General features: G+C 47.0%; 1 protein-coding gene across 1 annotated transcript in view; it reads right to left on the reverse strand.

Annotated features, from left to right (window-relative positions):
- The window catches only part of NID2 (nidogen 2), a 72,229-nt gene that overhangs the window by 12,151 nt on the left and 33,804 nt on the right, over positions 1-26,274 (reverse strand). Inside the window, exons 8-18 of the mRNA XM_088444167.1 lie at positions 25,128-25,355; positions 22,549-22,695; positions 20,916-21,044; positions 19,173-19,313; positions 7,802-7,927; positions 6,946-7,176; positions 6,421-6,660; positions 4,407-4,628; positions 4,157-4,326; positions 1,299-1,428; positions 726-897 (exon numbers count right to left, since the gene is read on the reverse strand). Coding sequence (XP_088300293.1) covers positions 726-897; positions 1,299-1,428; positions 4,157-4,326; positions 4,407-4,628; positions 6,421-6,660; positions 6,946-7,176; positions 7,802-7,927; positions 19,173-19,313; positions 20,916-21,044; positions 22,549-22,695; positions 25,128-25,355 — 1,936 coding nt within the window. The remainder of the gene's footprint in view (positions 1-725; positions 898-1,298; positions 1,429-4,156; positions 4,327-4,406; positions 4,629-6,420; positions 6,661-6,945; positions 7,177-7,801; positions 7,928-19,172; positions 19,314-20,915; positions 21,045-22,548; positions 22,696-25,127; positions 25,356-26,274) is intronic.

The raw sequence follows: 26,274 nt of genomic DNA on the forward strand, positions 1-26,274 counted from the left end.
CAACACTGCTGAGATATGGGTCCTGAAAGCCTAAGGGGCCAATATCACCAGCATATGACGTGTGTGCATTCCGTTTCATTAGAAGATCACATGATGTGGATTATTTTGCTAGAGCTCAGAATATTAGTTATCATAGAGAGCATTGGTGACCAGTAAGTAGGTTCCAATCCCTACGCTGGAAGACCGGCAGTGAAGATCCTGACAGGTAAGTATTGTAAGTATTCTCTAACCTTAAAATATAAACCCTCCCTTAGGGGTTTATAACCTCCCCCCCTAGTGCCTAACCCTAACCCCCCTTTCCTCGCAGCCTAAACCTAACTCTCCCAGGGGGGGTGCCTAATCCTATCCTCCCCCCGGGGGTGCCTAAACCTCCCGGCGGGGTGCCTGACCCCAAGTCCCCCCCAGGAGCCCCTAACCCTCCCCCCCCCTCCCAGCGGCTGTTTGCGCCCGCCGCCTGACTTACCTTCGATCGGTATGCCGGGCGTCAGGCTCCTGGCGTAGGTAAAATGACATGCGTCGGGATTTCGACGCCTGTCATTAGACCCTTGCCGAGATTAGACAGTCAGGAAGCCGGCGGTCGGCATTTGGACCGTCGGCTTCCTGACTGCATACCACCAGTAACTGCCCGGCGAGCTGGGTCATGTCGCTGTAAGGTATATATCTAGTGGTCATACATCTACAGTACATTGTTTTGGAATACTATGAAGGCAGGGAAGGCATCTTACCCTCGCACGGCGTCTATAGCGATGGCACGAGGATTCACTAAGTTTGTGTCAAACAAGGTTTTCCTGTCCGAGCCGTCCAAGCGAGCGCTCTCTATTTTATCAGTTCCGCTGTCCGTCCAGAACATGGTTCTTCGCAGGTAGTCGATAGCCAGGCCCTCAGGACTCATCAAATCTAAGGGAGATGATGTTATACAATGTCACAGTAGTGCCACCCAGAAGCACACTAGTGATATCCCAATATGTCCTACTTCTACATGTAACCACCAATCTACAGATTGTACAGGCATGAGGAGAAGCCACATTAATCACTGACATCATGCAGCATTAGCACAGGCAGACAATATACAGGGTAGGATAAAAGTATCCTCATATCCACAGGGGATGTAGGCAAAATCCCAGCACCAGCATCCTGATGCTAAGTAGTGGGGTTAGCGGGAGGGTTAGGCCTAAAATATAAACTATATTTTAAATTGACCCCCGTCAGTCATCCTCCATACTGCCCCCCTCTCCATCCTAATAACACTGCCTATTGGTGCCTCCCAGTTCTTACATTCTGCCGATACATCCATTTACCTGTACTGATGACCACTTCCGGCTCAGCGCCAGGTTCTAGTCCCGACCGGCTGATCGTACGCCCAGCAACATCCGTCCAGTACAGCTTCTTCTCCTGACAGTCGTAATCTATGCCGACTACGATTGAACCCTGCAAGAGATCCGAAGCAATGGATTATATATTAGTCTGCGAGGCACTGCACGCCTCACACATCAGGATGCCAAGACTGTGTTCTATTGTCCTCGGCGACCACCCAGCCTCACCATGACATCCTACAGCAGTGCTACCCAAATCCAGCCCTACACTGACAGTGCATGTTTTCCATCTCTCCCTGCTGGAGCGCAGATGTATTCATTACTACTGTAACTGACATTTTAAAAGATCCCCAGGTGGTTCAATTAATTTCACTTGTGATTCTCTGAGGAGAGCTGGAAAACATGCACTGTTAGTGCGTCCCGAGGACAGAGTTTGAGAGGCACTGCTCCAAATCATGCGGAGTTCTGACACTGAAAACAGCATGGTCCGCACACCAAACACCTCGTCATGAGAAAATACTGCTCCATTAGACCCATGTATCATTATAGGATGACGGCAGAAACCCGCCAGTTTTGATCTTGTGCAAAATTAAATTCCTGTTGCAGAATGAAAATGGCCGTACACCCCCGATGCAGAGGATAGACCGCCACTAACTATATATTATCTTGTTTCAATAATCTTGGCGCACTGATGCACAAACGCCGCACTTAGCAAGGACGCCCTCACTCCTATCCTTGGCCTCCGCAAAACGTTTGCTGAATCACAATTCCCGCCATTTGCTCTGCACATAAATGCACTTTGGGGGACCTATAGGTGCAAACAGACAAACCCGAGCTGCACAGCAGAACCAAAGCTAAGTTTCGCGCTGCCCCCTCGCCGTTTAGCACTTTGCAAACTACCTGCACTCTGTATTCGAGGAAAACACTCTATGCAATAAAATCACAGAGCTGCCTTCTCTGGTGGATTCTGGTGCACAGGAAATTAATGGGGGGGGGATCCTCGCTCATCTTTGCTGCAGCTGCGACACGTATGCCTTGAGTCTCGCATCCGCGAATAAGCATATGCCTCTTCTTTTCTACCGCCATCCATAGGATGGCATGGTGCAAGTTGCTGCCGCGGCCTGGCGTACGCCTGTGCCGCAAATCGCATGTCGCGTGCACGTTTGACGCATTGGCAGAGATTAGCGGGGACACATCTGTATATATGTCCTGTGCAGGGGGAACGGCAGTCGTCAGGTCTCTACAGCAAATATTTGACCACTGTGAAATTGTTCTATCGCTAGTGCTGAGTTTTATCACGTAAAACGGGTTCCCAACAACAGTCCTCAAGGCACACTAACAGTCCAGGTTTTAAGGATAGCCATACTGGAGCACAGGTGACTTAATTAGTACCTCAGTTATTTTGATTTAACCATCTGTGCTCAAGCCTGGATATCACTAAAACCAGGACTGTTAGTGTGCCTTGAGGACCGAGGTTGGGAATCACTGAAGTAAAACATACAGTAAGTTGATTCAAACCTCCCTTCAGAGAAGCCGAATAGCTGAAGCCCATATGCCGGTATAACAGGCTATATCTTATTCCCCTATCGGGCATGGATATGAAGCCCCTCCAGTTTGGCGTCCTACACCGTACAAAAACTATTACAGAACACCACAAACACAAATGAAGTTTACACTGTGAAGTGAAGACTGTTCTTGGTCACTGCTAAATATTTTTTCCTTGGACTAAAACAATAAAATCCCCCCTTTTTGTTTATTTAAAGATGGGTTTTGGAGATTAGGATTTTATTTTTCTGGTACACATCCTTCTGCCATCTGCGCAAGTGATTCTAATCAGGGCGAGAGCGTTGCTTAAAGCATATGGAAGCGACAGGGAAAATGAACAAACCCCACAGACCAGGGACATCCCCAGCCTCAATAAATAACGCTGAGGTTTTTCCCTGGAGACTGGGGTTGTGGAATGACTCCCACGCAGCCCAGCTGAGACACAGCTGCAGAACGCTGGCCAGCGAGAGAGTCTGCACCACGGCCTACATATGGAGGAGATCTGGTTTCTTGTGGGAATAAGAGGATTTTCTGTGACTGGTTACACTGCAGTAATGTTCCCTGTAATGGTCTCTGACATGCAGATGCCATTTCCTGCTCTGGTAAAAGCTGCAAAAGGGTTTAAAGCTGTGACGGACTATTGTTACACCGATTGTGGAAGCAGGAAAGTGATTTTCAAGACATATTAAAAAGGTAAATTCAGTTTTGAAACTCATGACTGGAATGAGTGTTCTGGATCTGCCTTTCCCACTTATTTTCCACGTACTCTAGAAAAAGGTCTACATAAAAAACAAACAAACAAAAAAAAAAAACAGAATACAGCACCGGGACACCTGTTTTTCGTGGGGTAATTATTTCCCCAAGGTATCTTGTTTGCCAGGCCCCAGTACTCGTAGAAATTTGAATCCTGGGCCTCAGAAGCGCTGAGTGAACAAGCCCGCGCGCGCAGCAGCTCCTCCAATCAGTTACTCTGACATCGCCTCTGCGGGCCTGCTCAGACTGTGCTTCTGCTCACAGAGCCCGCAAACAGGTGCCTGGAGAGGCATCGGTGGGTGCAAATGGGGACACCAGCGGTGTTACTAATCGTGGCAGTCTGTAATGTTATTATGGCTGAAGATTTCTATTAATAATCAATGTCAAATGTATTTTTTAACATTATTTAATTCAGCCACGTCGTCGCAACTGGAAAAGAAATGGGAAAAGCAGCATTACCACCCCCCCTGTGAAACGGCTCCAGTTGGCCAGTTTTAGGCTTTCATTACATAAGGAGCATAGTGCACTGTAAGAAGATACTTTACATGCAATGACAGCAGCGTCCTGGCTCGGTCTTTACGAAGTTTTGTGCCGTCAAGCGGTAAGTATCCGATCTGCTGTCCCTGTGCGTAGAGGAGGTAGGTGCCAGATGCAGGGGGCGTTACATCAGGCCGAGGGGTGGGCCGCATGGTGGGCGGAGCCACGCTTGGCAAACCTGCGACGAGGAAAGAATTGGGTTTATTTAGTCCAAGCCGCACTGTGCTGGGTTCTGTCTATGTGACGGTTTGTACTTACATGCTGGCGTCATTCCGGGCTGCGTTCTAGATCCCTCAATCTCTCTGCCGTCTTTGTCCACGCACCAGCAGTATCCGCTGTTCCCGTGACACTGCAGGGGAGTGAAGTCTCCGTAGGCGTCGCACTGTGGAATGTAATGCTCCGCGGAGGGGGTTCCGCCATAGTGATCCAAGAGGCTCTGCTTCCATCTCTCACACATGGTCTGGGGTCTCTGCGTGGGCTCTGGCCAAGACATAGAAGTAGCAAGGCTTAAATGCACAGCAAGGTGAAACCTGAAATGATTCTGATTATAGCTACACCAGACACCAGGTATTACCGATTACGTGACATGGGTGGCCTCCGGTGGTAGGTGGTAGAAGTGTTCTACCTCATGATATGTGCACTGTACTATCTTACACACATTGGGGCTGATTTCTAGTCGAACGGAACTCTGTGCACAAATACAAGCTGCAAGGTTTTGCCTATAGCACATCCTCAGATGTGACTTGACACATCCTTGCATACCGCCGTCTATTTCAGAGACTTACAGAACGCAGTCCTGGCTTTCCGTGAAAATGGGGGTACCAGGGCGTTAACAATGCGGACATAAAATCAATGAGTGGCACAGACGGATTCTAGAATTAGCATACGGCATTAAATCAGGCCTTGCCCGAAATGTAGGGACATACAAGGCCTGTGCACATGCGTTGGAAGTTTTCAAGTGAGCCCACCATCTAAAAGTCATGCCTTAATGCACTGGCTCATTGAAGGAGTGCGAAAAACAGTGCACAGAATAAATCGCCAAATGCAGTGCGCACCCTACTATCAACACACAGCTATGACTGAGGTTATAGAAGAGAGGCAGCTACGTTTTTAAAAATCGTGAAAAATAATTCCTAGCTGCGGATGAGGCCAAAGGCAATAATCCGTTCTACCCCCCGTTTAATGCACTAACCCTGAACAGTGAATATTACAGTGTTTCTGTCCGGGATCACTGAGTGAGACTCGTCGTTCACACCTGCTAAAATAGAACCAATATCCTCAATCATGGCTGATGCGAACACATACAGCCTGGTCCAGATTTGGCTCAAATTTTTAGGTTTATCAAAATTTTGAGGATTTCCTGCGAATTTCCGAACTTTAGAGCCAATCTGCCGAACCGGTTCATGAACCACGTTTATACCATTCTGGACTTACCCACTCGTCAGCATCGGTTCGACCAATAAAAAAGGCGGCTCACAATGTGCATGTAGATGAGATAAACCCTTCAGTAGAACAGGGATTATTACTAAAGCTGCATACACACACACAATGATTTTGTTACCAACGATTTTATGAACGATTTTCTGTCAGATTATCTGTCAGATTTTTTAAAGTGTAAGGAACGATTTTTTTGAACTACAAACGATTTTTGCATATTCCCTTAATGAAAATCGTTCAGTTGGTCAGTCTGACTGAACTACAAACGTGAACGCGCATGAACGATAATCGTTCATAGTTTTAACTCAGAAAGTGAACGATCTTTACAACGATTGAGCGATAAATGATATCGTTAACGATAATCGTTCAAAAAATCGTTGTGTGTGTATGCAGCTTTACTCTATAGATCATCAGCCCAAACTATTCTTCCCCTAGATCCAGTTTCTTGCAGAAATGTAGATAAATACATTTTATACATAATTATTCAATTTCAATGTTATTTTTCCCAGGCTCCTACATTCTCAGCAGTAATATTGTAAGGAAAATAAAATACCTTCGTTACAGCCTTAAATAAATTAATGTAAGGAGATGTATCATCACCTCAAAAACTAAACGCGTTTCCTACTGACTCCAAAACTTATTCTGGGTCCCGGGTTGAAACCAATGAACTCCGAAGTATAAAAGTGTTGGGTCACAATCTTATCTGAACACTGACCTCAATCGGAGAGTGTTAAATACCCACCAGCGACAGCCTGGTACGCATAATACGTTATTAATAGGCCTCTATCTTGCAAGTTCTACATTAAAGTCATTTTCCTGAGATATTGCCACGTACCTGGAATACTACACGGGGGGGTCCCTCTGCCAGGCGGTCTTCTTGTACCATCAATCTCTACACCATTTTTGTCAACGCACCAGCAGTGGCCTGTGCTGCCGTGACACTGCCGTGGGACGTAATTCCCCTCCTCATCACACTCTGGTATAAAAGCTCCGATAAGACGAGCACCTCGGGGCTGAGACCCTCCGAGGAGGGCTTGCCTTTTCTCTAAGCATGGGGTACTCGGTGATTGATCATCTGGGAAATTAAATTATAGCCTTACAGCACAAGCAATAACTGCAGTGAAATGACACCTAAAATTACATTATTTCTTACAATACTAAGGGGGAGACTTAATAAAGCTTGGAGAGAGATGAAATATGAGGTAAATAGCACCAACCAATCAGCTCCTAACTGTCAGTTTTCAATCACAGCCTGTAAAGTGACAGTTAGGAGCTGATTGGTTGGTGCTATTTACCTCTCTCCAAGCTTTATTAAATCTACCCCATAATATATTGGATTTATGAGGAGTTGAACACATACCTGGAGCTCCACACTGCGGAGGTCCTCTGCCGGGTGCTGTTCTTGTACCTTCAATCTCTTCTCCCTCTGTGTTGACGCACCAACAATAGCCTGTGCTGCTGAAGCACTGCAGGGGCACATAATTTCCTTCAGAGTCGCACTCCGGGATAAAAGGGCGAGGGCCTCTAGGTGGCGCCTGTCCAAGAAGATTATGTCGCTTCTCCAAGCAAGACGTGGGCCGGGGCCTGTGATCTGCAGGCACAGACATCAGAACCTAGTTTGTTTTTGTGGTGGATTTTTATCACAAATCAGAAACATCTACTGCACTTGTCTGTACTTGAGAAATAGACGGCTCACTCCTCCACAGACGAATACACGGGGGAATGTGTCCGACAAGAACCAAATGCAAAAGCCCCTCCTAGCTAGGGTTTGTTACCCCCACTGCTACCACTGCCCAAATCTATGTACCTTTCCGAGTTTCTCCTTGTTGTGTGTAAGTGCGGTGGTCGCAGTGACAATATTACTAGAATGCAGTGTTGTTTTTGTTTTTGCACACCAGCGGCGGGAAATAAAAAAAGGCTTCGACACTTTCTAGCTCGTGTGCCAGGGCGGCCATTTTCTGACTCGGCTGGTTCGATATACTGTATGTTCCCTATTCCAGCATCAGAAATCCACAGCAAACGGATGGTAGAAATAATAGGGATTACATCCATCGCTTGGCTCAGAAACTATGCTATCTGCATGGCTGGCTGGAAGCCATGAATGAAATTCAAAAAGAAAAAAACTAAAACGGAACCATATGCTACAAATGTCAGCATGGTTTTACATTACCAGATAATTGTATGTGCATGAGAGAGAGCTCTTAGTACTTCCGTACCTGGGGCCTGTGTGCACTGGAAGCCATCGCCCGTGTAGCCATGGTTACACTGACAGGCGAAGGAGCCTGGAACGTTGGCGCACACAGCATCTGGATGACACCTGCGCTCCGTACACTCATCGACATCTGTAAAACAGGATTTCATTTCCATAAACACAGCGCTGACTATAATCTGACCTCAAAGCGTAGTACATGCCAACCACCTAACCGCACGGCGATTTACAAATCCTGGAGAAGGTCAGTGAGTGGATAATGTGCACATGATCCAGGCTGGCTCACGTAATAGGTCATTGTGACAGTGTGTCGTTATGGGAGGGGCTTTTTTTTTTTTTTATTTACCCCTATATGACACGAACACACAGAAAACCTGAAATTCAGAAACAGACGACCTCAAATGATATGGAAGTGTTCAAATATATTTTCTTTCGGCATAGGACGTAGCCATGCTGTCAACATGTACGTATGGTTAGGGACAGGCACTAGGAGGAGGGTGGGGGGGTTAGTCATAATTAACTCCGTGGGCAACGCAGGATCCTGACATCACCGCCAGTCCTGGAAGACACCGCTGGAGCTGCCGGACCAGGTAAGTCACCGGGATGCGGTCATAATACAGACCGCAGGGATTTTGTTGCTCAGAATGCCGGCGCCGGAATCCCGACACCTGTCAGAATCCCAGCGCTGGCGTCCAGAAAGTAAGTAGTGGGGTTAGGGGTTAAGCACTAGGGGGAGGGTTAAGTTAGGTTTAGTCACTAGGTGGGGGGGTGGGGAGGTTAGCTTTAGGCATCGGGGAGGGAAGGTTAGAAAACCGACCGACAGGTGTCGGTATCCTAACCCGATTGGGATTGCCAGCGTCGGGATTCTGACAGCCGACCTTCCGTACCCAACACAAGTCACCACTAGGGACGTTTCGTTGACGTTCTAATCATGCTGATATGATGAACGTTGACGTGATCAATGTTGACATGCCATTCTGAATGTCGACAAAATATACCACACATGCCACAATAAAATCTCTTTAAAATGTATTCTAACCCTGTCTCTAATGTGTGTCCAACAGTTACCATCAGCACTTCAACCTCTCCTGCTGTACACAGAGCTCCAATTAATATCCTGTCTAAAGCACATTTGCATAGTCTCTTTGAAGATTTTAACAGCCCACAATTAGTCCGTCAGTGTTAGAGATTAAAGGATCGCTGACTGACACACAATTCTCCCTTTTGTTTTAAAATTACACATCACAGCTCTATAAAAGGGCCTTCACAGCGCTGTCACTCTCCAGGAATGTTTGGTTATAATGCAGGATTAATACTATCCATACCCAGGGTATATACAGAGGCAGGCAAAAGTATTCAGCCCCACAAAAAGTCAAGAGGTGTGTCTCTATTACAAATGACACTTACACAGAGTGTTCCAGACAGTATTATTATTGGGAACCAGTAGGCTCTTAAAGAGGAACTGGAAGCTGCATCAGACTCCCCCCAGTCACTGCCCAGCCAAGGCCCGGCCCTCACACCTCAGCGTCAGAGCATGGAGGAGACCTGTGTGGGAGCCACAGAGAGGCCACAACTATCCCTGTGCCGAAGCTGCGGAGCTCAGTTGCTGAGACTGGGGTGAGGGTGCACCAGTCACCCATATCAAGAGCACCAGTCACCCATATCAAGAGCACTACATACAGCTGCCCTGTATGGGAAGGTGGCTAGGAAGAAGCCATTACTGAAGGAAAAATTACATAAACACGTCTGGAGTTTGGCAGAAAACATCATTGACCCAGCCAAAGTGTGGGATATAGTTTCGTGGTTCAGCGAGACGAAAATACAGATATTAGGCAGAATTAGGTTTGCGCTACTATGTATAGCGCAAACCTAACACTGCCCATTCCTCAGCACCATGTGGGGATGCTTTTCCTCCGCGGAGCCTGGGCATCTTGCTAGAAAACTAAAGCTTGGGAGAAAGTTCTAGCCGCAGGACAATGTTCCCAAGCATAATTCCAACACAATACTGGCGTGGTTCAACAACAAATAGGTGAATGTTTAAACTCCCCTCTTTAGCGAAATGGGAGTCGGATCTGTGTTGGTCACTCACGGAAGAAGATTGGCATTCAGTATTTCGCACAGGTTTTCGGCTATCTAAATGTGTTTCTCAGGTTGAAGAATTTTACAAACTTCTCCATAGATTGTATTTAATGGTGCGTACACACTAGACGATAGAGGAATGACTGTACGGGTACGACATTGTAATTGTACATCTACCTGTGCAGTGTGATAATGTGCCTACACTGAATGATATGTCATTCAGAGCAGGCACCAGGGGCGTATATATAATGGGTGCAGGGTGTGCACCGCACAGTATAATTACCTTTCCGGAGTCCCACGTCGGAGCGAGGGTCCGGCACTCTAAAAACCACAGGAAAATGGCCGCCGTGGCCAGTTCCCCGTCGTTTGCGAATGCGCAGTTTATGGAAAGTGGCTACCACGGACATTTTCCCCGGTGATCTATAGACTCTGGGGGCACTCTAGTGCCCAGAGTTTAAACTCCGGCGCTGGCCACGCACAGCTAAGTGCGCTGCCAGCTGCCGGACAGAGAGGAGGGGGCCTGTGTCGGAGATTGCACACGGGCCCCCTCTTCTCTAGAAACTCCCCTGGCAGGCACCATCCATCATCCCTGAACATGCGCAACCTGTCATTATCGGCAGATTGGCCTGCATGTTCAGGCGATGATAGATGTCAAAAACGACCAGTGGGAACGCACATCGTGGTCGTTTTCAACATTATACTGCACGATTACTGAACGATGAATGAGCGATTGAATGATTACGATGTCGTAATTGTTCAATCACTCATTTTAATCGCCTAGTGTGTACGCACCATAACTTCGGAGAAACTACATGCGATTTGGCTTTCGGTTTCAAATTTATGTTGGCGTCACTGCGGCCAAGTAGGTACCTTATTGCAAGCGTTTTGGTCTTGCCTTGGAACTTAGGAACTGAATCAGGGCCGCTCGCAAGCGCTGTGCGCGAGCTCCGCTGAGCGACTGAAGTTCAGTCACTACGGGGCTCGCAACCAGATGGGGCGGCTGTCGATGGTGAGTGACAGCTCGCCCCGTTTTGTGGGCGGGTAGGGGGGGGGCTACACAAACGCAGGCGTTCCCTTGGGAACGCCTGGCGTTTGTTGGGCGGTCCAACTGACATCACTAGTGATCTCAGTAGTGGACTTCCTGCTCTATTAGAGGCAGGAAGGCCACTCGGCCTTGCGGCAGATAGACCCTGCCCCATGGTCTCGTTGCAAGGCCGATGGTCGCGATTATCGCGGCAATCTCCAGCCCGCTTGCTCAAGCTGTGGGTGGTCTCCCACAGCTTTGCAAGCGGCCGGAGACCCCCCCAAAAACACGCCCACAATCAAAGCGAGCGGCCGGCAGCAGCGAGCGGCTCTGAATGAGCTCCTTAGTATTTAATCTAATCTCTAAGGTTTTAAACATTTCTACATCCCCAGATCCCTTACTAGTTATCTGTCATATATATCATGGGGACCTTACAATGGGCGCTACATAATGGGGCATATATTTATAATGACTAAGTTGCTTATTGCTCAACATTGGCGGTCGACTGTTATTCCGAGTATAAAAATACTATTGAAACCAAGATACAAGCCCATTATGAATTTGAGACAGCAGGGTGACCTCCTGACTCAGCTTCAGTGTCCACCTACCCCCGATTCGCTGGTTTAGCTGGAGTGAATATTGGAATCACAGACAATTGATGGCTGGCTAAAGTATTAGCTATTCCCCATCTCGCTAACTGGATAATATTAGTAACCCTCTTGTGTTTCTTATGCTGAATTAAAGAACCGTAATTATTGCTGTAACCTTTTATTGCGATCATTTCCATTGTTCTATCATATTAAATATTTCACTGTTTCTCAATTCCGTATTTAGAATACTATATTGTTTTCCTATTTTTAAATGGAGTGGCGATTCTAAAAAATTTTTTGTTATTGCCATTTGTAGTTTTATTGTTATGAATAGATAAATGGATTACTTTTTTAGATGTGAACCCTTCTCTCTTTCCTTCCCATTTTTTTTCATGTTTTAAATTTGTGAAATTAATAATTTAATACTGAAAAAAAAAAAAAGGTGAATGTTCTACAATGGCCAAGTCAAAGTCCAGATCTCAGTCCAACTGGGAACCTGCGGCACTATTTTCAGTGCACAAGCCTCAACCAAGCAACCTGGAGCAAATCTGCAAAAATGACTCTCAAATAGTATCCAAACCTGGCAGAGGCTTAGCCCAACAGACTTAAAGCTGTTATTGCGGTAAAAGGTGGTTCTACCAAGCACTAGTCTGTATGGGTTTGAATACTTATGCAAACCACTTTTTTTTTCTGTAAAAAAAAAATTAATCTGCAGACAATGCAATTAGTGTATATAAAATGACTAATCGCCTAGTGGCTCATAATAATAATAATACTGTCTGGGGAAAAAAAAAATCTGTACAATTTTTTAGGGGTTGAATACTTTTGCAAGCCACTGTATGAGTAAACTGTAAATAGTATATGAGAGCTCTAATTCATATCTCATAATTGGAGAATGCTGATGTCACCACAGGCTCCGATTGGAAAACTTGTGTATTTTTGTGATATTCTAGGATATTACGAACTGCCAAGGAGTTCAGAACCTCCTTCATGTCACCGGTAAAAGTCAACAGATAGCCTGCAATCTCCTGATCATTTATATGGAGCTGTAAAATGGCTGCTTGTGCCGCGTGTAAGCGACAAATTCTAGTATATTCTGCTGTTCAGAGCACTCAAGTAGTTGAGTTTGCTAACAAGCACAAAGATGATAAAAGTCACCGTAAAGAACTAAAACCTTGTAATACGCACAAAGAAATGGCTTTTCTGCCCTTTCTCCAGGTTTGTCAGATTGGGACAGACATTCCTCCGCAGGTCTGCTGATCGCAATCAACATGCCTCCGGGGCACCTCATTTAAAGTTGAAAGAGACCGTAGATTAAGGGACACCCTTATTACCAGACAGGAAGTGAGAGACAAAGCACACAGTGTGGCGGGGGTTTGTTTGAACTCTACACCTTGATGCGTTCTGGGATAACGGGCCTTTAAGACGTTCTCACCGTGATTCCTTTGAACAAAGGATCTTTTTCTGCCATTCTAAATAAAAGCTGTATTTTTATATCCGTTACGCGCATCACACACTTCAGCCTCTGAGTTAGGATTTAGTTTTCGCTGTATTGATGCGGTTTTGAAGTTCTGGTTTCGAAGTAAAATGGCGCATTAACAACTGTGAGACTTTATTATGTTCACTTTCATTCTGCAAAATGTTCACCAAACACACAAGTTTCCACCGCTAGGTATTCATGCCCTCAATGATCACGAACAGTTTATTTTAATATCCCTGTACAGATGTGTCCTCATACATCTAAGCCTCAATACGCCGTGCAGCGCCACTTGGCTGGCGTGGGTGAGCCACCAGGTCCCGTGCAACTCTGCTAGCGTCGGGCGTCTTTGTTTGCCGAAAATGCGTCTAAGTTGCAATGTGATGCGACTAGGATGCACCAGCAGACTGCGCCGATTCATTTAAAATGCGACACTTATATATCTGTGTGTGAGCAAGTCTGTATATGAAGCACAGCGAACTTGAAATGAAAGACGCTGGGGCCGCTACATTGTAGCGGGAAGTAGTTGGGAAGCAGACGGTCGCAATGTCGACCGCCAGCTTTCCGACTGTCTAATCCCGGCAAGGTACAAATGACAGGCGTCGAAATCTCAATGCCTGTCATTAGACCTACGCTGGGAGCCCGACACCCGGCTTACCGATCGAAGGTAAGCCGGGCGTGGATAGCCGCGGGGGGTGAGGGTTAGGTTATTAGGTTAGCTATACTTACCTTAATGGATGATCGGGATTTCCACCTCTGCCAGCCGGCGGTAAATCATACTGATTCCATTGTAGCACATCGTATACAGATTCAGGCACTCGGTCGCACACAGATATACAAGTGTCGCATATCAAATTAATCCGCAAAGTCTACTCGTGCGTCCTAGTCACATTGCATCTTTTGTCGCATTTGTGGCTTAAAAAGATGCCTGGCGCTAGCAGAGTGTCACAGGACCTGGCGTGCCGAGGGGGGCTTTTTGGCGTGACTGCAGCATAGATATGTAAGGACACATCTGTATATACATACATTATAACTGGGACCGGTTGCCAGAACAGCCAATTCACATGACTCTATTGGAACGGTCCCTATTTTTATTTTTGTGACAGGACAGCCATTTCTTCAGTTCTAGTTTTCACATCTGCTCCAGCATTAGAAACCAACTGCAGATGTGGCGCTATTCGTGGCACATAACATTTATAGCAGGATTTGGGCCTGGTCTTGCTCGCCGTTATCACAGCGCCAGGGGAAAACACCAGGAAAACGTCTGTATCACTGTATGGTGCGAGCTGTACTCGCCCGGGCATTTGTTTAATTAGCATTTGTATGAAGTTTTAACTTATCCATAAAAACAGCGTCAGGCTGGGCACGGGCACAGCTGCAGAATACAGTAAATGGGACAGGATGTCACGTCCAAGGCTGTTCGCTTTATATAAATGAATATTGGGATTAGTTATTAAATAATGAGGAATAGAGAGGGTTAATAATTGCCCACATGGGACATGTCCTATACAATCCCCACATTTCTCTTTATGCCCTTCTCAAATAACGATTATATAGATATTTATAGACAATCTCTTTTATTGGCGTTTTAAAGATTCGCTAAACTCCTAAATAACCAAATTTAATTATAAGGTGCAAAAAGACACGATGTAACCCCTAGCAACCAGATGTCAGCTTTTAAAAGTCTAGTGTAGTGTAGTCAGGCTATTAAAAGTCCATTTCTGATTGGTTGCTATATGTAGGTAACAGCACGTGTGCAGTATTACAACTAGTTTATTAGATTCCAGCTGTTGTCCCCAGTGTTACCTTTTTTTTTAGTTTTCCTGTTTCTTTCTCTAGCCCTCTTCCTGCTGTCTCTTCCCCACCTATCTTCCTTCCACCGTCTTTCTTTCTCCCTCTGACACTCTTCTCCACCTCTCCCATTTTTCTATTCCCCTTTTTATGTCCTCCTTCTCCTGCCTATCCCTCTCCTGCCTCTCCCTCTCCTGCCCCTCCCTCTCCCTCTCCTGCCTCTCGTCTCTATTCCCCCCTCTCGCTCTTCTACCACCGTTTGCCTCTCGCTCTCCCACCGCGTTCTCCTTCTAGCTCTCCTGTCTTCTTCTCTCTTCCCCCTCTCGCTCTCCTGCCCCCCTTAAGCCTCTCGCTCTCCTGCCCCCTTGAGCCTCTCGCTCTCCTGCCCCCTTGAGCCTCTCGCTCTCCTGCCCCCTTGAGCCTCTCGCTCTCCTGCCCCCTTGAGCCTCTCGCTCTCCTGCCCCCTTGAGCCTCTCGCTCTCCTGCCCCCTTGAGCCTCCCGCTCTCCTGCCCCCTTGAGCCTCTCACCATCCTGCCCCCTTGAGCCTCTCACCATCCTGCCCCCTTATGCCTCTCGCCATCCTGCCCCCTTATGCCTCTCGCTATCCTGCCTCTCGCTGTTCCGCCTTCTGCCTCTCGCTCTCCCGCCATCTTCTCTCTTCCCCCCCTCTCGCTCTTCTGCTTCTTGCTCTACTGCCCCCTTCTGCTTCTTGCTCTACTGCCCCCTTCTGCTTCTTGCTCTACTGCCCCCTTCTGCTTCTTGCTCTACTGCCCCCTTCTGCTTCTCGCTATCCTGCCCCCTTATGCCTCTCGCTATCCTGCCCCATTATGCCTCTCGCTATCCTGCCCCCTTATGCCTCTCGCTGTCCTGCCCCCTTATGCCTCTCGCTGTCCTGCCCCCTTATGCCTCTCGCTGTCCTGCCCCCTTATGCCTCTCGCTGTCCTGCCCCCTTATGCCTCTCGCTGTCCTGCCCCCTTATGCCTCTCGCTGTCCTGCCCCCTTATGCCTCTCGCTGTCCTGCCCCCTTATGCCTCTCGCTGTCATGCCACCTTATGCCTCTCGCTGTCATGCCACCTTATGCCTCTCGCTGTCCTGCCCCCTTATGCCTCTCGCTGTCCTGCCCCCTTATGCCTCTCGCTGTCCTGCCCCCTTATGCCTCTCGCTGTCCTGCCCCCTTATGCCTCTCGCTGTCCTGCCCCCTTATGCCTCTCGCTGTCCTGCCCCCTTATGCCTCTCGCTGTCATGCCACCTTATGCCTCTCGCTGTCATGCCACCTTATGCCTCTCGCTGTCCTGCCACCTTATGCCTCTCGCTATCCTGCCCCATTATGCCTCTCGCTATCCTGCCCCCTTATGCCTCTCGCTGTCCTGCCCCCTTATGCCTCTCGCTGTCCTGCCCCCTTATGCCTCTCGCTGTCCTGCCCCCTTATGCCTCTCGCTGTCCTGCCCCCTTATGCCTCTCGCTGTCCTGCCCCCTTATGCCTCTCGCTGTCCTGCCCCCTTATGCCTCTCGCTGTCCTGCCCCCTTATGCCTCTCGCTGTCATGCCACCTTATGCCTCTCGCTGTCATGCCACCTTATGCCTCTCGCTGTCCTGCCACCTTATGCCTCTCGCTATCCTGCCTCTCGCTCTTCAGCCGCCTTCTCTATTCCCCCTCTTGCTCTTCTGCCCCATGCATCTCGCTCTTCTGCCCCCTGCCCCCCACCCTGCCTCTCGCTCTCCTGCCGGCTTCTCTCTTCCCCCGTCTCGCTCCTCTGCTTCTTGCTCTACTGCCCCCTTCTGACTCTCGTTCTACTGCCGCCTTCTGCCTCTCACCGCCTTTTTTGTCTCCCTCTCGCTCTTCTGCCCCTCGTCTCTCACTCTCCTGCCCCCTTCTGCCTCTCGCTCGGCCCCTTAAGCCTCTCGCTCTCCCACCCCCTTCTGCCTCTCGATCTCTCGCCTCCTTCTCTCTTCCCCCTCTCGGTCTCCTGCCACCTGCTGCCTCTCGCTCTCCTGCCCCCCCCCCCCAATCTCTGGCTCTCCTGCCGCCTTCTGCTTCTCCTGAACCTGTCTTCAGCCAGTTGTACACGTTAGGGCTCAGGGGCATGTACGTGCCTAATGACGGAAATATTACATCTATCAGATCTGAACACAACTCGATTTTCACTTGAGGCAAATTCTGAGCGGAGGCACCCAACACATTTGCACAGAATCCTCTGCATACATGCACCTATGGGTATGAGAGCTGCTTAGTTTAGCCCTGGTAATGAAATATACAATGTACAATCCAAGCTGCAGGAAAGGACACACACACTTGGCGCCACGACCAATGAGTCAAATAGCACTAGCGCTTCACATGCCAAAACTTCAAAGTACATTTATTAGTAGAAAAAACGGCACACAATATATGCCAGCGAGTCATATAACACGTATGTGTGGGTTTGAGCTGTCTAGACAATGTTATTACCAGTTGTCTATACTAGGGAGGAGTGAGCCTTGCCTTGTATATAGGTACTGCTTGGCTTTTGGCTACTGTCCTGCATAAAATATTATATAGAACTTGTGGAATGTACGGTGTAAGATGGCTGGGTTTTCTCCTGCCTAGAGATGTAAAGATTCATAGGATTGGCTTGCGGGTAATGGTGGTAGGGGAGCATTTTCCCCCAGGGAGGATCTCTCATCAGTCAGGGGATTTCCATCTCCAGACACTGTCCATGGTCACCTCAGCAAATAACTAGAGTCAGAACTTATGATCTTTGTTGACGCGGGCTTGGATGCTGGCCTTATTGCAGCCAGTAGTTCTGCCTCGGCTGTAGGAGTGCGGTAGACACACAGGCTCAAAGCATGGAAGACTGACCCAGAATCTATAAAAGCTCTGGAGCCCCCCGCCCCCAATTTACAATAATGTCCCGTTTTGTCCTGAGCCAGAATAAATTATCAGTCAGGCAACAGAGAGATTTAAATCTCTTTCCTCCTCATTAAGGTTCAAAATTTAAAAAAAGTCTTAGATTTCGGTCCGGTCAACCTTTGGGAAGACTAACCAGGTTTTATTTTAAGGGGGGTGGGGCATATTCTGCGTCCTGTGGTGGAGAGCAAAATGGAAGCCAGGCTTGAGCAGCTAAAACCATGCAGAGATGGCATGACGTTGTCACTGCCCACCCGGGAACTCCTGTGGTCTTCTTCTCTTCAGGTATCAGTGGTCCTCTCTCCCAATTGAAATACTTGGGTGAGAGAAATCATAGACCAGGGCTACATACAAACCGCCCTCCCCCTTCTCCCATGGCTCTGTTAGAGGCCATTTAATCTTTAGTCTTATCGGGGGTGGGCACTCCAGACCCTCAACATCAAAAAAGGTTGGGACACTTCAGGTCTTTTCTTAGTACAGAAACCAGACAGAACTTCCATCTGAATGCAAAGCTGAAAGACCTGAACACTCAACTGTGTCTTGACAGGTTCACGATGGAGTCCCTGAAATTGAGGATATAAAGCAGGGAGAAGAACAAGCTCTTGGTGTCCTTGGACATCAGGAATACATTCTTATAGATGTGGTCAAGGATCTAAATATTTGCCTTGACAGGACGCCAAATATCTGAAAGACAGATGACCTAATGGGTCCTCCATGATGCACGAAGGAGATGACGGCCCATGACAAAGCAGGCGATTGCAAGAGGACATTAGCTCTGTAAATTGGGCAGGCATATACTGGAGCAGCTAGACCTGTTCCTGCAGATTTCCACCAGGATGAGTGGCATGGGGTCTCATTGGACTAGCCGTGCCGGAGAGCAGCCACCTGGTCTACCTTCTACGTTTTTGAAGTTCAACGTGTTTTTGCATCCAAAGATGCTAGAATCTATGCACAGCCACTTTACTTTGGTATTGCCACATGGTTCCAGTGTCTCCCAATGGATACAAAAGTAAAAACAAAGATTTTTGTACTTATGTTAAATTATTGTAAACACTGGACACCCATCAAATTTTTTACATAAGTTGTCTGGTGTCAGAGGACAATGTACACTTGGTTTGTCCTGCGTCTGCCTCTATTTTCCTCTCTCACTCTCTCCTCTTGTACTAGTGCTAGAGTAGAAAAGTTCCTGATTGATTTCATATTAGGGGATTTAGAGGTGGAGATCCAGGACCTCATAGAGACATTCTGCCAACACCCCTACAGCGGCCTCTACCATTCTGTCCACACTCCTACAGCCGCCCCATAGCCCCAGTGTCCCCCCCCCAATAAGACACAAAAGAGCCTTTGAGCGATGACTACAAGCTGTAGGATATCCACTGATGTCCTTAGGATAAAGGGTTAAAACAGGATAACCATGAGAAAACATTTTGAATTACTAGGTGAAAACGTGTATATTTTTGTTAATTTGGTGGGGTCTTCTAGCATTAGTTTGAAGCCTTTCTGCCAGAGATGAGTAAATTAGCACCATCTTACCAATACACGACTGTCCGCTCCTCACGTAACCAGGGAAACATTCACACGTGAAAACGCCGTCACCGCGCGGAACGCACTGGGACGTAGCCCTGTTACAGGTGTGGGTGCCGTCCTCACAAGGGTTCCCGAATGAACTCGCCACTAAGAATGAAACGGAAACAGTCAGGATGTACAAAGTGGAGCCCGAGAGGGTTTAATGACAATACTGGTAGATGCTTATACGAATAGAAGAATGAGCGGTAATGGAATCATTACTTTTGTGGTGTAAGTTGCTGACTGTACTGAACAGATTAATCTGCGCGCAACAAAAAATGGTTCCATCTACTTTTTTATTTAAATGTTATTTGCCCTTTTTTTTATTATGCTCTGGCCTTGCTCCTTCCTAATGGAATACTCATATTGCCAGTCCCTGCCAATGGTTCTCCTTGCAGATATCAACTAGAGTACCACTGTTTTTGTCTTTTTCCCATAATCCCTTTACCGCCTCCCAAAGCCCTCCTTTATATTCCTGTCAAAAAGCAGATTACTAAATTCAAACACAAAATTGTACTTAATGTTATTAATTTGTCTCTTATAGAATGAGCAGAAGCGATTAGATACACGGTAACAGTGTAAAACCTGGCGCAGAGAGACACGAGCGGAATTTGTACAGCCCCAGACACGCTCACAATGGCAGTTGACATAACATTACAGGAAAGGATTACAGTGCGGCAATGGGAAAGAACTTTTCCTCCAGCTCACGATAGTGAGTATAAGAGAACAGGAAAGCAGGATGACATGCAGATATAACAGACATGAGAGGGGATGTTACAGTAATTACACCGCAAGGCAGCAATATACTATAATGGGGGATGCAGTAATCACAGGATGAAAGCTATGTCAGAGACATAGTGAGAGGGAGGAAAGAGACAGTGGGGCAGTGAGAGGGTAGAAGAAGAGACAAAGTGTGGGGGAGAGTGAGGCAGAGAGATGGAGAAACAAGAGTGAGGCAGAGGGAGGGGGAGAAAAGAGTGAGAGGAAGCGGGGAGGAGGAAAAGGGAGATAGTGAGAAAAGAGGGGGAAAGCGAGGGGGTGAAGAGAGGGAGGAGACAGTGAGAGACAGAGTGTGTAGAAGAAGTGACAGAGTGAGGCAGAGAGATGGGGAAATGAGAGTGAGGCAGAGAGGGGGAAGAGAGAAAAGAGGGGGGACAAATGGGGGAGAGAGAAGGGGGAAAAGAGAAAGAGTCGGGGGGAGATAGAGAGCAGGGGGAAAGAGAGCGAAAATAAGAAGGGGACAGAGAAAGGGAGGGGATAAAAAGGGGGAGGGGGCAAAAAGGGGGAGGGAAAGGTGGGACAGAGAAAGGGGGAAAAGAGAGTGGGAGGAAAATGAGAGGGGTGGGAAGAGAGTGCAAGCGAAAGTGCACAAGCGTAAATGAGAAAGTGAGTGCAAGAGATAGAAAACGAGAAAGAGAACACCTGCCTAGTATAATAACTCCTGCACTCCGCCCATATTACTATTGTCAGTGAATCACCTAATCATAACCCACATTGTGTGATGCCGGGATAGGCAGCATAGAATTGTGGAGGGGGGGGGGGCCAAAATGACACATTCTGCTGGCTCCACCCCCTTCCAACAATGGCCACTTCCATCTCCCCTTCTGGAACTCTCCCAAATGTTGGAAAGAATGAGAAAGATAGTGGAATATAGGGAGCAGCTGAGAGCATGGGGAAGAGAGGTATAATGACCATGAACAGGGTACTTACATATGCAGTACTGTCCGTCAGCTGAGAAGACGTAGCCCACCAGACACTCACATCTGTAGCTCCCAGGTAAGTTCAGGCACTGAGTGTTCTGCCCACAGTTGGCGAGTCCCACGTCACATTCATCAACATCTTGTAGTGACAGAAGGTGATACAGACACAGCAGTCAGCTCTCCGCCTGGTTTACACTACAGACTTTCTACCAAACTATATTATTCCGGCAAATCGTCCCAAGTATATGGCGTCACACTGAGACACTTGTGAATTCCATCTGTTTTGGCGTCATGTCAATGTTATAGAGGCTTTCTAGTTTTTCGCCTAATTCACTCTCAATAACAATAAAACGGTATTGGGAATAACCGTGCACGATCGTACTGGCAGAGACTGCAAACACAAAAGTGGTTTTTAAATTGCATAATTGTTTCCAGAAGATCGGTGGCGCAAAATATCTCTTTTAATGTAATGGGCGGTCAAATTAGACTTTTACAGACTTTCCCCCAGATGATGAGACTATACGTTGTGTTTCAGCTGCCTTCACTGGAAACGCAGCTAAACCTTCGCTAGAGAGCGTGAAATAGTTTCAAGTAATTAAAGTTATTTTTTTTATTAATGCCACTGCCCTGAATAAAACAAAATAAAACAAAAACACTGTGGCTGTGAAACACACCTGTTTCTTGTGAATTAAGAAATAAGGAAGCCCCCTATTGTAAGACACCCCCATGAGTTTGGTGACCTGTTTAGATTCACTACCTGTGTGCCTCAGTGACTTTTAATATCCATATATATGAGTTTTACTGCTGCGCGTGTGAGAAGGGGGGAGGTTGTGCAGGATAAAGGTTTTCTCAGTAAGTTTTCTGAGCCACGTTGTTTTTGGAACAGTTGGAACCAGCTTGTATGGATGAAAAAATGCAATATAGTGTTTATGGAGCAGCTACGTCTACTCATATACCACACCAGACTACACCGCCATACATCTCGCTACTTGTCTCAAGATATCTCCCGTCTTGACCTGTCCGCACTGCGTCTCTCATCCACACTCCTATTCCCAGTTACAGGTCTTTTTTCGGGCTGCACCCACTTTGTGGAATGCCCTCCCTCTCACAACACGACTATCTTCTAGTCCCCGAAAACTCCCCTCTTCAAATTCCTGAACCAAAAACTAAGCTTATATAAATTAAATCTACCTAACACCTCTCTACACAGTTCACATAAAACTTACATGTGTTCCTTTTCTATACTTCACAACCCTCAGGCCCCAGAACCAACATTGCTGTGTGACTGGATCATACAGCCCATCAAGCACTGACTACCCCTACAATCTGGCTGGTCTGATATGCAATATGTGGCACTAAACCTCACATATATTAAATTGCTATTGTCCTACAGGCCATAAGCTTGTCATTCTATGACTGTGCTTGTTCCCATTTGTAAAGCACTCTGGAATACTTTGGCGCTACGTAACGAAACGCTAATAAATAAATGAGTGACCCAGCAACTTAAAAGACAATTTGTTAACAGCCCAGCTGAGAAGATGACATAACAGGACCTTAGGTCTATAGAATTACAGACACAAGATGTTAGTTCCCAATAACAAGCTATATTGGGTATAAAGTGAATTGCTGGCAGATCCACTTACCTGTGCAATCTCTGCCGTCTCCCTGGTACCCTGACGCGCACACGCAAGTGTAATTCAGCCCTGACGCCGGTTGGCACTGGGCTCGTGTGTCGCACATGTGTGTTCCATCGTAGCACGGGTTCACTTGTATTGGCTCCTGGGAAGAATCTACCAGCAAATATAGATAACAACTTTAATAGAATAATTCTTCGGAAAAGCCGAAACTGCATTATGTCGCTGCAATCTGCACTAATACATTTCCATACGTAGATGTATCTTCATACATTGCGTCAAATCATATTCTATATGACGTGTCCGGACTCCGGATTGAGACTTAGGGGTATATACCCAATTGTCAATGGTTCTGCCTGCGGGATTTAAAACGTCAATAATATTACCTGAAAAACCTGCTTGGTTATGCATTTAATATTTTCTCCATTTTATATTACACGGGCAGAACCGCTGATAATCGGCGGCTTAGTAAATACACCCCTTAGTGATGATTTGGTTGTATGTTGTTGCTGTAGCATTCAATATAATATGGCGCTATTACAAAAATGTATGATCGTGTTTGTACATTTTCCCTTTTTAATTCAAAGTTTAAGACCCAGTGTAAAGGTTTAGGAGCAAAGGGATGTTCTTTTCACAGGGGAGAATTAAATTCCAATCGATGTGCCGCCAAGCAGCACCGCAATGCATTGATCTACGGTATCGCCAACATTGCAAGTTTTCCTGCGCACCTCTATAGGGTGTGAGGAAAGATGTGCAAAGCGAACGGAGGCGAGGTGCCGTTACAGAACGGCGCGTCACGTCCATCATGCTCAACTGAATTCATCCACCGAGTCAGAAACTTAACATTTGGGAATTAGGGACAGTCGTTCACAGAAATATGGCAGCACCTACTATGCAACAAGTGAAGGATTTTCTGTCCCTGCAATTCAGTAAGGAGAAATTAGGCTATGTTCTTCTCTTTACTGTAGGAAAGACGTAGTTATGTTGGCTCCACTTCAGTTGGCAACTGATCAGTCTATTTTGTAAATTAACACAACGTCATGACAAGGGGTCCCGTCCCTCCCCCAGGTAAATCTTCTCACACTGCTCACCAGCCCCTTATGCAATATGAGCATTATAAACCTACAGATCACAGTCCCTAAACTGCACATTCATTCTCGCTGGCTTTGTCTGCAGGGACATTTTCGCCTCCAGCCCGCAAATAATGGCACTATTTGATTTTCACAAGCATGTAATTTGCCCAGACACTTCCTACAGGCTTTGTCCCCTGACATTCTCAAAGGGATCTTTATCTGCTTGTCTTTGTGTTTGGTTAATGAATGGTCCCCTTCCCCTTCAGGAGACTTTATGGAGCACATAAGGTTACTTGACTTCCTGACCCGAAAGCTGCGGCCAGATTACTCATGCAGTTAAAGGATGAAAAAGGGTCTTTGTTACTTCAGAGAGAAGCTACGGGGACCCGTCTCCGCCAACTCCCAGCACACGAATGCGCACAATAAAGCTGGTTGAAAAGAGAGAGTTGGAGAGGAAAGTACGCATATAGAATGCAACATGACACTGCAAGCTGGGATAAAGCAAGTACTCCTTTCTCCTGATGTACCGTCTGTGCTGAGCCATAAAACCGACAAGTGCAGATGCCATAGACTGTAGTTATATGACCTAAAAGCAAACTTCTGTTTTTTTACCGACACAAAGCGCAGAGTCCAAAACGTTTGCGGGACATCAGCCATAGCTCTCAGGGCAGTTCCGGGACTTGTAGTTCCACAGTATCTGAAGAGAGACTCGCTGCCAGAGCATGCCGTCAGACTTCCACATGCGGTGCAAACACCGAGTCACTGAACAGAATAGGCGGCTATAACATTTAGAGCCTTTTGTGTCGCTGGTCAATTGCTCGCTGTCAGCGGCCTGTTTTATAGGGAGGGAATAAAGGATTCTAGCTGAGTGAGACTACAAAAGCTACGGACACAGATTAGCACGGGGCTGTCCGGCTATAATCTCCATGGATATAGTGCTGATGTCTGGAGACGGGCACCTGGCATCGGCTGACCCTATGCATTGTTCTCTGGAAGGCAGCCCGAGAATGTCTGTCAAAGAAATGGTCTGGACATGCCAGGGCGGATGTAACGGTGATGAAATGACACGTGTCACACTGCACGACCGGTTACATCAAAATTCCTGGTAGCCAGATGCCAAAGATCTAAATAAAAAAAGAACCGGCAGTCGGGAATGGGGTAAGTATGGGACCAGAGAGTGTGGATGGGGCGGAAAATGAGGAGTGCCCATCACGTTCACATGGTAGAGGCAGCCATTTTGTGGGCTGAGCCAGCCAGTATTTGTGACTATGCTATAAATCCATCAAGAACCAACACCACTAAGGCGCTCACAGATACGTTGCTTACATATTAGTCTAGATCACAAAATGGCCGTCTCCAAGACATGAGCATGTAAAATGGGAGAGATGGAAAAAATGTTACTAAAGTAAATTCATTTACAAAGTCATTCAAAAGCAACTTGCAACCCAAAAGCACGCGGGAAGCGTGTTGCTCAGTGATTGAGGACGGGTTGGAGATGGAAGCCACGTAACCTACCATGAAGCGATCCAATATGGCTGGTGATGGCGAATCTGAGAACTTTCTCATCCTTATTGTACAGAGCAAACACCCGATCCACGGAGAGCTTCTGCGCGCTGGGCGGGAACCTCTGTGCGTGGCTACAGTCCTGGAATGTGATATTCTGCTTCAGTCGGTAAGAGAAGCTCTGGACCTCGCTGTCCTGCGATGTTATGGTGTATTCCCTGTGCGTTGTGGATGTCACAACTGAATAGAACATAAGACAGGACGGTTTTAAGATGACAAACACACATCGAGCTATTCTCAAAATACAGTTTTACAGATGTTTAGTGCAGTTTACTGAGAAACTTGTGACAGTAAAAAAATAAAGACTATTATAGTACAAAATTGTGTCACTTTGATGTCATTTATAAATTATCCGAACTATGGGGTCTATGCATAAAGGCAAATATGGGAGACAGATCAGCAAATTTCCAATCTTTGCTGTATATTGGCCACCTCTCGCCCGCTTCGTAGGAGGAGTCAGAGCAGAAGTTGAAAGATTCAGTGTGGAAAACACCCCCCTCTACTGGCAGATGACTGGTCGGCTTCTTATAACCCCCAAAGTTTTACAAACTCCATATTCATAACCAAAAGAGGTTTCTTCGCTTCCTCCGCACGGCCATGTATAGTTATTAGAGACGCCATTATTAATGGATGTAGGCTGAACAGAATGGTTTAGGGACCGTGGTAGGTTAATACGCACACTGATCCGGATTCACAAATGGACGCAGCTGAGCGATTATTGGTAATCTGCGTATGCGTCTGAGTCGCACTGCGTACGTGTCAGGGTTCATTACCGTCGCTACTCGCAGCAACTATTTACCCGCAGTGTGACTGACAGGCAGGGAGCGACTGGAGGAGGTAAGGGGGAGTGGCAGCAAAAACGCAGTTGTATCGCGACCGTTTTTCGGGGGCATGTCGCAGCCTGCATCTGCAATCCTGTACGCAATAATATTAGCTTTGCCATCTCCAGTACAAGCGCCCATTCTATGCATCCATAGGAAAACTCATAAGGCCGATTATCGAAGGATCTACAACAGATGCTGCATCTTTTTACGCAGTTGCCTGGATCTGCAAAGGCTCCGGTGGCCGTCTCAATACTATTCCCGGCAGGTGCAACATT

This window comes from Taudactylus pleione, unplaced genomic scaffold (genome assembly GCF_031769625.1).
Source record: "Taudactylus pleione unplaced genomic scaffold, aTauple2 ptg000350l, whole genome shotgun sequence".
In the NCBI taxonomy this organism is placed as follows: domain Eukaryota; kingdom Metazoa; phylum Chordata; class Amphibia; order Anura; family Myobatrachidae; genus Taudactylus; species Taudactylus pleione.